Source organism: Oncorhynchus keta, chromosome 26 (assembly GCF_023373465.1).
Source record: "Oncorhynchus keta strain PuntledgeMale-10-30-2019 chromosome 26, Oket_V2, whole genome shotgun sequence".
Classification (NCBI taxonomy): Eukaryota; Metazoa; Chordata; class Actinopteri; order Salmoniformes; family Salmonidae; genus Oncorhynchus; species Oncorhynchus keta.
The window spans coordinates 43,290,391-43,302,498 of record NC_068446.1 but is presented as its reverse complement, the minus strand read 5'-3'; the positions used below and the strand labels follow the sequence as shown (position 1 = coordinate 43,302,498).

At 43.8% G+C, this 12,108-nt stretch overlaps 1 protein-coding gene across 3 annotated transcripts in view; it reads right to left on the bottom strand.

Moving 5' to 3' along the window:
• The window catches only part of hps5 (HPS5 biogenesis of lysosomal organelles complex 2 subunit 2), a 55,803-nt gene extending 44,155 nt beyond the window's left edge, over positions 1 to 11,648 (bottom strand). For 2 of the 3 annotated variants that reach the window (XM_052480979.1, XM_052480977.1), the window contains exons 1-6: positions 11,463 to 11,648; positions 5,013 to 5,138; positions 2,883 to 2,993; positions 1,747 to 1,811; positions 437 to 629; positions 2 to 132 (exon numbers count right to left, since the gene is read on the bottom strand). In XM_052480979.1, the coding sequence (XP_052336939.1) occupies positions 2 to 132; positions 437 to 629; positions 1,747 to 1,811; positions 2,883 to 2,993; positions 5,013 to 5,120 (608 nt within the window). In that variant the 5' untranslated portion in view covers positions 5,121 to 5,138; positions 11,463 to 11,648. Of the gene's footprint in view, position 1; positions 133 to 436; positions 630 to 1,746; positions 1,812 to 2,882; positions 2,994 to 5,012; positions 5,139 to 10,633; positions 10,747 to 11,462 lie in introns of those variants that run through there. The other variant, XM_052480978.1, reaches the window with a different exon arrangement.
• Between the last annotated feature and the right edge of the window lie 460 nt (positions 11,649 to 12,108).

Genomic DNA, 12,108 nt, shown 5'->3' with positions numbered 1-12,108 from the left:
CCTCTCCGTGTCACAGAGGTAGCAGCGGCTGAGAGAGGACACAAGCAGTCGTCCGTCCAGATAACCCAGCTGAACCACCCTGGAATCCACAGTAGTGATGGTCTGGACGGGGAAGATCACAAACGCTGAGCCCTGGACAACACAGAACAAGGGATCATGTGACTAGACTAGATACGTAAGATGGAGATTGTAATAGATCAAGGTATGGGGAAGGGAAACAAAAACTGTACCTGATAATCAATTCATTAAGTGCAGTAGCTATTCCTAGCTTGGTGCCAGATTTGCTGAACAGCCAACCATTACCAGTGTTCTCATGCCAGACATTTGGCACGACAAAGACCATAGGAGTTGGCATGACAGCACAAATAGAGATGGGACCAGGCTAATATATCTTTCACCTGCCCAAAATAAAACCCAACGGTTAGTTTCCCACTACCTTTCCGAGTTTGGAGGATCCAGCGCGGAGGAAGGACACCTTGCCCCCCTTGTCCCCAGCAAACACCCTGAGGGCTGCGGTGTCCCAGCAGAGAGAGGTGAGCGTCTGGCCACGGTGTTCCCAGGAAACACTAACCCTCTCTGGTCTGCCACGACGCTCAAGTTGAAGCTCCCACACTACCACCAGGCCCTGACTGAGAGAGGACAGACAGACAGATCACCACCAGGCCCTGACTGAGAGAGGACAGACAGACAGACAGACAGACAGACAGACAGACAGACAGACAGACAGACAGACAGACAGACAGACAGACAGACAGACAGAAATCACCACCAGGCCCTGACCGAGAGAGGGCAGACAGACAAATCACCACCAGGCCCTGACCGAGAGAGGGCAGACAGACAAATCACCACCAGGCCCTGACCGAGAGAGGGCAGACAGACAAATCACCACCAGGCCCTGACTGAGAGAGGACAGACAGACAGACAAATCACCACCAGGCCCTGACCGAGAGAGGGCAGACAGACAAATCACCACCAGGCCCTGACCGAGAGAGGGCAGACAGACAAATCACCACCAGGCCCTGACCGAGAGAGGGCAGACAGACAAATCACCACCAGGCCCTGACCGAGAGAGGGCAGACAGACAAATCACCACCAGGCCCTGACCAAGAGAGGGCAGACAGACAAATCACCACCAGGCCCTGACTGAGAGAGGACAGACAAATCACCATCAGGCCCTGACTGAGAGAGGACAGACAGGACAGACAGGACAGACAGGACAGACAGACAAATCACCACCAGGCCCTGACAGAGAGGAAAGAAGGAAGGAAGGAAGGAAGGAAGGAAGGAAGGAAGGAAGGAAGGAAGGAAGGAAGGAAGGAAGGAAGGAAGGAAGGACAGAGAGACAGACTACCACCAGGCCCTGACTGAGAGAGGACAGACAGATCACCACCAGACCCTGACTAGAGGACAAGAGACAGTAGTATAGTATTAACACCTAGACTACCACCAGGCCCTGACTGAGACATAGAGAGAGAGAAAACCTTTCATCCCAAATGTACCCCTAGTTTAGCTCCAACCAGGTAATGACCTACAACATGCAGAGAAAGACAGAGAGAGACAGAGAGAGACAGAGAGAGACAGAGAAAGACAGAGAGAGAGGCAGACTGGGAGGCAGACAGACAAGAAAGCAAACTGAAAAAGCCTGACACTTACTTATTGAAGAAGTTGAAGTCACTGAAGTGAGTAAACATGTGAACTTCAAATTCATTTCTATGCTTTTGAGTTATTTAAAAAAAACATTTTTACCTTGTTGCCACAGCAATAAAGTCCTCATCGTGTGGACAACACGACACCTGAGTGATAGATCCCTCCTGAGACAGAAGAAATAGGACACTTATTGATCCCTGGCCGAGTCAAACCAAAAGACCGTAAAAATGGGACCTGGCACTCGGATTGAGGGTAAGGCCCTGCGATAGACTAGTGTCCTGTCCAGGGGGTGTACTGTACATCAAGCTGCCTCACACTACAGAAACAGGAGATAGACAGGCGTCCTGTCTAGGGGTGTACTGTACATCAAGCTGCCTCAAGCTACAGAAACAGGAGATAGACTAGTGTCCTGTCCAGGGGGTGTACTGGTACATCGAGCTGTCTGTCTCACTACAGAAACAGGAGATAGACTAGTGTCCTGTCCAGGGGGTGTACTGGTACATCAAGCTGTCTGCCTCAAGCTACAGAAACAGGAGATAGACTAGCGTCCTGTCCAGGGGGTGTAATGTACATCGAGCTGTCTGTCTCACTACAGAAACAAGAGATAGACTAGTGTCCTGTCCAGGGGGTGTACTGGTACATCGAGCTGTCTGCCTCAAGCTACAGAAACAGGAGATAGACTAGCGTCCTGTCCAGGGGGTGTACTGGTACATCGAGCTGTCTGTCTCACTACAGAAACAGGAGATAGACTAGTGTCCTGTCCAGGGGGTGTACTGGTACATCAAGCTGTCTGCCTCAAGCTACAGAAACAGGAGATAGACTAGCGTCCTGTCCAGGGGTGTAATGGTACATCGAGCTGTCTGTCTCACTACAGAAACAGGAGATAGACTAGTGTCCTGTCCAGGGGGTGTACTGGTACATCAAGCTGCCTCAAGCTACAGAAACAGGAGATAGACTAGCGTCCTGTCCAGGGGGTGTACTGGTACATCAAGCTGCCTCAAGCTACAGAAACAGGAGATAGACTAGCGTCCTGTCCAGGGGGTGTACTGTACATCAAGCTGCCTCAAGCTACAGAAACAGGAGATGTGCTGTTCTGGATCGCTTGTGCAATGTTATTAAAAACAGGAGCATGTACAGTATCTATCTAATAACAACAAACAGGTTGTATGTCCTGTCAATCCGTTTATTATTTTATTTTATTACCAGGAAATAGACGACAACATTATATACGCTACCTTGTGTGTGAGGATGAGCCTCTGCTTCCATCCTTCCCTCTGGATGAGGTGCAGCCCTCCAGCTGACGTTCCCAAAGCTAGCCACTTCCTCGATACAGCCAGGGAGGTGCACTGACAGACAAGAAAAGAGAGGCTGTTCAAAACACAGTCTGATTAAATCAGGCTTCAATAAACAATGCATTGATATATACATAGCCTGACACATTGGGAGTGTAAAACTGTGTAAGGGAACTCCCCCCTGAAATGGACAAAAATGAATGGGAAGTTATTGGCATTGGACAAACCATATACACAAATGCTCCTCACAAGTCAGAATGTTGAGGGGGAAAAAAATTACATTTAAACTTATTCTACCAGTTGTCCAGTTGCAGTTTGTCTTCCAGCTGCTCGAAATTTGAGACTACATATCCACAGGAAGGTATGGTTTCCCCAACTATCTAGAGAGCTGGTAGGTTTGCCACTGCCAGCTGAATGTTGGGTTACAATGTGCTACCGTTTACATATCGTGCTGTCTGCTACCGTTTACATATCGCACTGTCTGCTACCGTTTACATATCGTGCTGTCTGCTACCGTTTACATATCGTGCTGTCTGCTACCGTTTACATATCGTGCTGTCTGCTACCGTTTACATATCGTGCTGTCTGCTACCGTTTACATATCGTGCTGTCTGCTACCGTTTACATATCGTGCTGTCTGCTACCGTTTACATATCGTGCTGTCTGCTACCGTTTACATATCGTGCTGTCTGCTACCGTTTACATATCGTGCTGTCTGCTACCGTTTACATATCGTGCTGTCTGCTACCGTTTACATATCGTGCTGTCTGCTACCGTTTACATATCGTGCTACCGTTTACATATCGTGCTGTCTGCTACCGTTTACATATCGTGCTGTCTGCTACCGTTTACATATCGTGCTGTCTGCTACCGTTTACATATCGTGCTGTCTGCTACCGTTTACATATCGTGCTGTCTGCTACCGTTTACATATCGTGCTGTCTGCTACCGTTTACATATCGTGCTGTCTGTTACCGTTTACATATCGTGCTGTCTGTTACCGTTTACATATCGTGCTGTCTGCTACCGTTTACATATCGTGCTGTCTGCTACCGTTTACATATCGTGCTGTCTGCTACCGTTTACATATCGTGCTGTCTGCTACCGTTTACATATCGTGCTGTCTGCTACCGTTTACATCGCATGTGTCAGAAGATCGTAAATACAAACATATTTCTACATATTTTTTCTCAAATTTCAAACAGCTGAAGGACAAAGCACACATACAACCAGTAGAAGAAGTTTAAATGTAACTTCAACATTCTGGTTTGTAACGAAGATTTACACGATTTTGCACTCCAACGTGCCAGGCTGTATATATCAATTGTGTATTACAGACTGATTAATCTGACTAAAACAAACTATTCACAGGAGCTGGAAAATATTTGTATTTTTTAAATTCAATACAGTAGGGGAGGCAGGTAGCCTAGTGGTTAGAGGGTAGGGGAGGCAGGTAGCCTAGTGGTTAGAGGGTAGGGGAGGCAGGTAGCCTAGTGGTTAGAGGGTAGGGGAGGCAGGTAGCCTAGTGGTTAGAGGGTAGGGGAGGCAGGTAGCCTAGTGGTTAGAGGGTAGGGGAGGCAGGTAGCCTAGTGGTTAGAGGGTAGGGGAGGCAGGTAGCCTAGTGGTTAGAGGGTAGGGGAGGCAGGTAGCCTAGTGGTTAGAGGGTAGGGGAGGCAGGTAGCCTAGTGGTTAGAGGGTAGGGGAGGCAGGTAGCCTAGTGGTTAGAGGGTAGGGGAGGCAGGTAGCCTAGTGGTTAGAGGGTAGGGGAGGCAGGTAGCCTAGTGGTGAGAGGGTAGGGGAGGCAGGTAGCCTAGTGGTTAGAGCGTTGGGCCAGTAACCGAAAGGTTGCTTGGTCGAATCCCCGAGCTGACAAGGTAAAAATCTGTCGTTCTGCCCCTGTTGCGTTAGGCTGTCATTGTAAATAAGAAGTGGTTCTTAACTGACTTAAATAAAAGTTTAAATAAAAACCTTTACAATCCACTTGATATCTCTTCCTTCAACAAATCAATTGAATATTTGGAGTCAAACCTCTAAACTTTTCTCAGCTAATAATAACGTGCATGCGTGACCTACCTTAAGCCTGCCAGAGTCCAGGCGGAGTGCAGAGAGCAGGGGGTCCAGACAGTCAAACTCAGCCAGCACATGACTCTGGACTTCAGGCACTACAGGTAACATGGGCATGGTTACAGTCCTGACCAGCTTAGAGAGAAGGAGAGAATGGGAAGGAAATGAGGGAGAGAGAATATATTGTTTTATTTTCTGCTGTCACAGTACCAGACACCACACACACACACACACCACACACCACACACACACACACAACACACACAACACACACACACACCACACAAAAATTATTTTAATAAAAATATATATATAGTTTTTATTTCACCTTTATTTAACCAGGTAGGCTAGTTGAGAACACCTTTATTTAACCAGGTAGGCTAGTTGAGAACACCTTTATTTAACCAGGTAGGCTAGTTGAGAACACCTTTATTTAACCAGGTAGGCTAGTTGAGAACACCTTTATTTAACCAGGTAGGCTAGTTGAGAACACCTTTATTTAACCAGGTAGGCTAGTTGAGAACACCTTTATTTAACCAGGTAGGCTAGTTGAGAACACCTTTATTTAACCAGGTAGGCTAGTTGAGAACATCTTTATTTAACCAGGTAGGCTAGTTGAGAACACCTTTATTTAACCAGGTAGGCTAGTTGAGAACACCTTTATTTAACCAGGTAGGCTAGTTGAGAACACCTTTATTTAACCGATTAGGCCTGTTGAGAACACCTTTATTTAACCAGGTAGGCCAGTTGAGAACACCTTTATTTAACCAGGTAGGCTAGTTGAGAACACCTTTATTTAACCAGGTAGGCTAGTTGAGAACACCTTTATTTAACCAGGTAAGCTAGTTGAGAACACATTTATTTAACCAGGTAAGCTAGTTGAGAACACCTTTATTTAACCAGGTAAGCTAGTTGAGAACACCTTTATTTAACCAGGTAGGCTAGTTGAGAACAAGTTCTCATTTGCAACTGCGACCTGGCCAAGATAAAGCACAGCAATTTGACACATACAACAACACAGTTACACATGGAATAAACAAAACATACAGTCAATAATACAGTAGAAAAAAGAAAACAAAAAGTCTATATACAGTGAGTGCAAATGAGGTAAGATAAGGGAGTTAAGGCAATAAATAGGCCATGGTGGCGAAGTAATTACAATATAGCAATTAAACACTGGAATGGTAGATGTGCAGAAGATGAATGTGCAAGTAGAGATACTGGGGAGCAAAGGAGCAAGATTTTTTTTAAATACAGTATGGGGATGAGCTAGATAGATGGGCTGTTTACAGATCGGCTAAGCCTCGGCTGCCTAGAGTCGGCTAAGCCTCGGCTGCCTAGAGTCAGCTAGCTAGAATCGGCTAAGCCTCAGCTAGCTAGAGTTGGCTAAGCCTCAGCTAGCTAGAGTCGGCTAAGCCTCAGCTAGCTAGAGTCGGCTAAGCCTCGGCTGCCTAGAGTCAGCTAGCTAGAATCGGCTAAGCCTCAGCTAGCTAGAGTCGGCTAAGCCTCAGCTAGCTAGAATTGACCAACCCTCAGCTGCATTCAACTTCCTAGTGTAGGGCCCTATACAATCTGTTTTTCTCAGTTCTTTCTCAAAATTACACGGTTTAAATCAAAATACAAAACAACAATGGACGTTCAAAGTCGACAACAATGCTTAAACCACATCAGGAGACCAATTTTGAGGTCTGGGAAGAAAAAAAAAAATTGAAGAAAAGTTGCATTGTGTGTGTAGGTAGGTACAAGTGTGCATGCGGCCAGGGTTGCCAGGTCTAGCTAACGTTTGTAGCCCGAATTCTGCGCAAAAGGCCTGAAAAATAGCCCAGAGAGGAACTGCCATATTTATACAATAAACCCCTTTTTCCATAACGTTATCGAGCCAATTAAAAGACAGATTGTAGTAACGACATTAGAAACAAATTTTGGTTTTCCTACAAATAAAAAACAAACATTGAGATGTATTTGAATATGTCGCAAGAGAAAAGATTATTTGCCCTAATTAAACTCGCTAGATCGTTTCCCATGAATGAATGTCAATGGAACTTGTTTGACTGCTATGATTAAGCAATAAGGCACAAGGGAGTATGGTATATGGCCAATATACCACGGCTAAGGGCTGTTCTTACGCATGACGCAATTCGTACAATGCTGTGTACTTCTCCCTTCACAGAACAGCGCCAACTGGCTTTAACCAGGATAGAAAGAGGAGTGAGGGGCCCCGGTGCACAACTGAGCAAGAGGACAAGTACATTAGAGTGTCTAGTTTGAGAAACAGACGCCTCACAAGTCCTCAACTGGCAGCTTCAATAAATAGTACCTGCAAAACACCAGTCTCAACGTCAACAGTAAAGAGGCAAATCCAGGATGCTGGCCTTCTAGGCAGAGTTGCAAAGAAAAAGCCATATCTCAGACTGGCCAATAAAAGAAAAGATTAAGATGGGCAAATGAACACAGACACAGGACAGAGGAACTCTGCCTCGAAGGCTAGCCTCTCGGAGTCGCCTCTTCACTGTTGACGTTGAGACTGGTGTTTTGTGGGTAATATTTAATGAAGCTGCCAGTTGAGGACGTGTGAGGTGTCTGTTTCTGAAACTAGACACTCTAATGTACTTGTCCTCCTGCTCAGTTGTGCCCCGGGGCCTCCCACTCCTCTTTCTATTCTGGTTAGAGCCAGTTTGTGCTGTTCTGTGAAGGGAGTGGTAGACAGAGTTGTACGAGATCTTCACTTTCTTGGCAATTTCTCTCATGGAATAGCCTTCATTTCTCAGAACACGAATAGACTGAGTTTCAGAAGAAAATTCTTTGTTTCTGGCCATTTTGAGCCTGAACCCACAAATGCAGGTGCTTCAGATACTCAACTAGTAAAGAAGGACAGTTTTATTGCTTATTTAATCAGAACAGTTTTCAGCTGTGCTAACATAATTGCAAAGGTGTTTTCTAATGATCAATTAGCCTTTTAAAATGATAAACTTGGATTAGCTAACACAACTTACCATTGGAACACAGGAGTGATGGTTTCTGACAATGGGCATCTTTAGCCTATGTAGATATTCCATTTTTTTTTTAATCTGCCGTTTCCAGCTACAATAGTCATTTACAACATTAACAATGTCTACACTGTATTTCTGATCCACTTGATGTTATTTTAATGGACAATTTTTTTTATTTTCTTTCAAAAACAAGGACATTTCTAAGTTACCCCAAACTTTTGAACGATAGTGTAAGTAATGCGCTCCAGTGCACACAAAGTAATTTTCCAGTGCTCTGTCTCCATTATTTGTTGATGTGCATCAGTTCTAGCGTATTAATATGTTTTATGGAAATAGGTGTCTCCATAATGACAAATCAAAATAGCCTACCTACAACTGGATAAAAGTTGTTACAACGTGACCAAGTGCAGTTCCCTCTCCTCTCGCTCAAATGACTCAGCCAATAGCTGTAATGCTCTCAACACACGCACCGCTTCGGCCCTCCTCGCCCCTCACTCAGCAGCAGCCTGCCTCACTGCCTGACAGTCAGAAGCAACTAACAGTAGTATATATTTATTTTGAAGAGAAATTACATGGCGGCCGCGGTGAAACTTAAAAAATAAACCCAAAACCCGCAACCCATACACTTTCCGCTGTGACATATTTTTCAAAGACTGGAAAACCGCGAACATGGCAACACTGTACGAGGCACCAATCAGAGAGCGCTGTTTGGTAAGCGGTGTTACTGTAGTGCTCTGCAGTTTGTTAAACGAAACGGCCACTGAATTGATCCAAATAATCATGACACCATTCTGCCAGATATTAACCCTAAACCCTAATCACACCGGGACTAGTATTATTATGTCATTATTACTCCAGCATGTACCTGTCATTTTGGTTGTTGCTTGTGTCTCACTGCTTTGCTTTATCTTGGGCCAGGTCGCAGTTGTCAATGAGAACTTGTTCTCAACTGGCCTACCTGGTTCAATAAAAGTGGAATAAAAATGGTTTTCCCTAATTCACAATGACGGAAACCCTGGATGCTATTCTAGGCGTGAAGATATTTGTCTCGTCTCGTGATAGCCTAATATTGGCGTTCGGAGAAAGTCAAAATAATACTGTATACCAATAAGAATAATGAACTGTCTGTAACCTATGCAGACATTTAAGTAACTGACTAATTTGGCAATTCATTGGCACAATATCGTCCACTTCATCTTTTAAAAGAGAAGTATGGCACCTTTTAAAAAGAGAAGTAAGGCACTAGATATGTGACAAAAACAGATCATCTTTTCATCTGTAGGCTGCCGACATAACGCTTTGTTTTAAGCATACATTTGTTCCAATGTTTTTACACAAATTGTGTGCAGCATCTGTTAAACTCTGTAATATCCCTCAAAACACTGGGATGACGACTCGCACGATATACGTATTATCAGAGGACCTGGGAGTCAGAGCTGGGATAATAGTACAAATTACTGCCATGGCAGATTCGGACGGGACTAAAATTACGAATGTGGATTGTATTCGTGCACATAACTAAATGACCAGCCCGGTAAAATGTATCCCATCCCGCGATTAGTTTTACTGGGTGGAGGTCGAGTAATGGAATTATGTGCTCGAGCACTAAACACCACCTCTGTTATTTAAATCCCGTCCGAATCTGCCATGGCAGTCATTTTTACCGCAGGAGAGTAACAATTCCGGTCTGAATAACCTACAGTTTTTTGGGGGGGCGAACTCCAAGCTCCTCTGATAACACTAGTCCCGTGCGAATTGACATCCCTGTGTTTTGAGAGAAATGTCTGAGTTTGACAGGTGTTGCTCACCGGTTGAGCAAGAAAACAATAACCGATTCGATAAAATGAACGAAGTGCTACGCATGAACTATTATATATGAATGGCCTACACGTATCAACTTTCACAGTGAATGCTTGTGTTTCTGTTTTGTGCGTATGAATTGAATATTGCCATAATGCATCAGTAAAACATATTGCGCACATTTAATGCAACCCTTGCTGCGGGGTTGCGAAGCAGCATACAACTGACCTAAACGTTTAGAAATTACATTTCTCATCCATAGCCTTTAAAACGCATCTCAAGTGTAACTGCACTGTTTAGCTTACATCTGAAGGCCCGGGGGGGCATTTGGGAAGTACTGCGGATCACTAAAATAACCAAATTATTGTGATCACACTTCCTCAATTCAAACATTATTGCGACACCACACCAAAGAAGGTTTGGTTTAGACACTTGAGAGAGAGAGAAAAGGGTGGAATACTCAGTGTAGCAACCTGTTATCGGCTGGATTTATTGAAATATCTTCACGCCTAGCAAAAAGACAACTCCAGGTTTCAGTCTTAACTGTCAATTTTATGAAAACTAAAACTAGAAATAATTACAGGGGGACGTTTGGGGAAAAAAATATATCCCGTCCAAATGTTCCTCTGGAATAACGGACACAGACAGGAGCATTCCTGAGCAGTTTCAAACAGTTGCAGGAAAATACGAGTCACTGACACATTTTCTAATAAGTTTTTTAAAAACATTGTTTATTTCCTACTAAGTTGAATACATTTTTGAATATTGTTTAATTCCCGTTTAATTTGTCTGGATTCCGTCTGCGTTTTCCCGCAAAAGGGAAGATTTATAGTGACCTACCAGTATTAGCCAACCCTCAGCTGCCTTCTGTCATATGACTCTCACCATCCTCCTCTCAAATGGAAACATCATGACTCCACTTTCCCCCCGCCAGCTACCAAGAGTTAAAAAAAAAAGATAACTGTAAAAAGCACTAATGCATATTAAGGGGGAATTTTTTTGGGGAGAAATGTATGATCAGCAAAAAAAATAACTAAAAAAAGTTTAATTTCTGAAACTAAGCTAAAAGGTTTTTTTGCTGTAAATGACTTTGAACCACCATATCTGACAACTAGTTCCCTGCAAAAGAACTTGACAAACTTTCACATTCCAACAATGCAGCCAGTTGCCACATCTTACATTAGATAATGAAAGTAACACTTGCTTGCTGTGACAACTGTGTAGAGACCACGTTAGGCTTTTGTTCATTTTACATTGAATGTAGATGTCCATCTGAAAGTAACTGGTTTAGGCTTGATTTGAAAGCATTTGTAAACTTTAAAAGGGGGGGGGTTGTCGGTATAGGTGGTGTACGAATAAATGTCCTTTAACGATGGCTGGGCATCACGGGACCCTGCGCAGTGGGGAAAGTGCCTCCACAATGGAAAGAAAAATCGCACAACTTCGCTATCTAAAGTGTAAAAACGCAAACTAAGTTCCGTTTATTTGTTTTTGAATAGTCAGCTTTGTGTCTGACTGACCATTGTCCATATTATCAACTGTTATTGTTGTTTTGATACGAGTACACGTTAAGTTAACCAAGCGGTCTCGCTTGCGATGGATAAGGGAAAGTTAGCGAGCTAACGTTAGCGGCTAGGCAATCGTTTGTTTAGTTTTGTCACAAACTTACCAGGCATTTACAGTCCCCGCTGTTTAAAATCGCGATTCAATCTTCGTGATACACAGTTTACTATCAGGTCATGTCCTTAGCTGTGTGTGTTTAACTAACGTGAGTTGTTTACTTTTTCTAGCTAGAATGAACTGTCGACTCCTCCGCCTCCGGTTGTGATGGGACACACTTCCTGAAGTCTGAATTTACTGGTACTATTCTTTCAGGGAGGTGTGTCCCTACTACACTAGACTGTTCAGTACCCCCCCTAAAAAAACATGCTTTATTTTGACGTTTAAATCCAAGAGTTCTTAAATGAATGTAACCATGGTCATTCGTTTGTCAGCTAAAATAAAAAAATAAAATAAAAAACCTAAGTGGTGGTTTGTCAGTGTGTAGAATAAGACATGGCTAATTAGTTTACTGTGCATAATAATACTTGTCGAAATAAATCAAAATAAATCTTGTGTTTTAGGTTCATGAAAATATAATCCCCCCCCCCCCTCGCATCTTGTTTCTGAGTGTGCACTACTTTCAGTGGCGCAGGCACACTTCATAGGCAAGTGTTGGGTTAGTGGTGCAGTCCATTAGCAACCCTATATTGATTGAAACATGAGAAAATGCCCAAGACATCCTCTGCAGCACACACCAAAATAGCCCACTAACA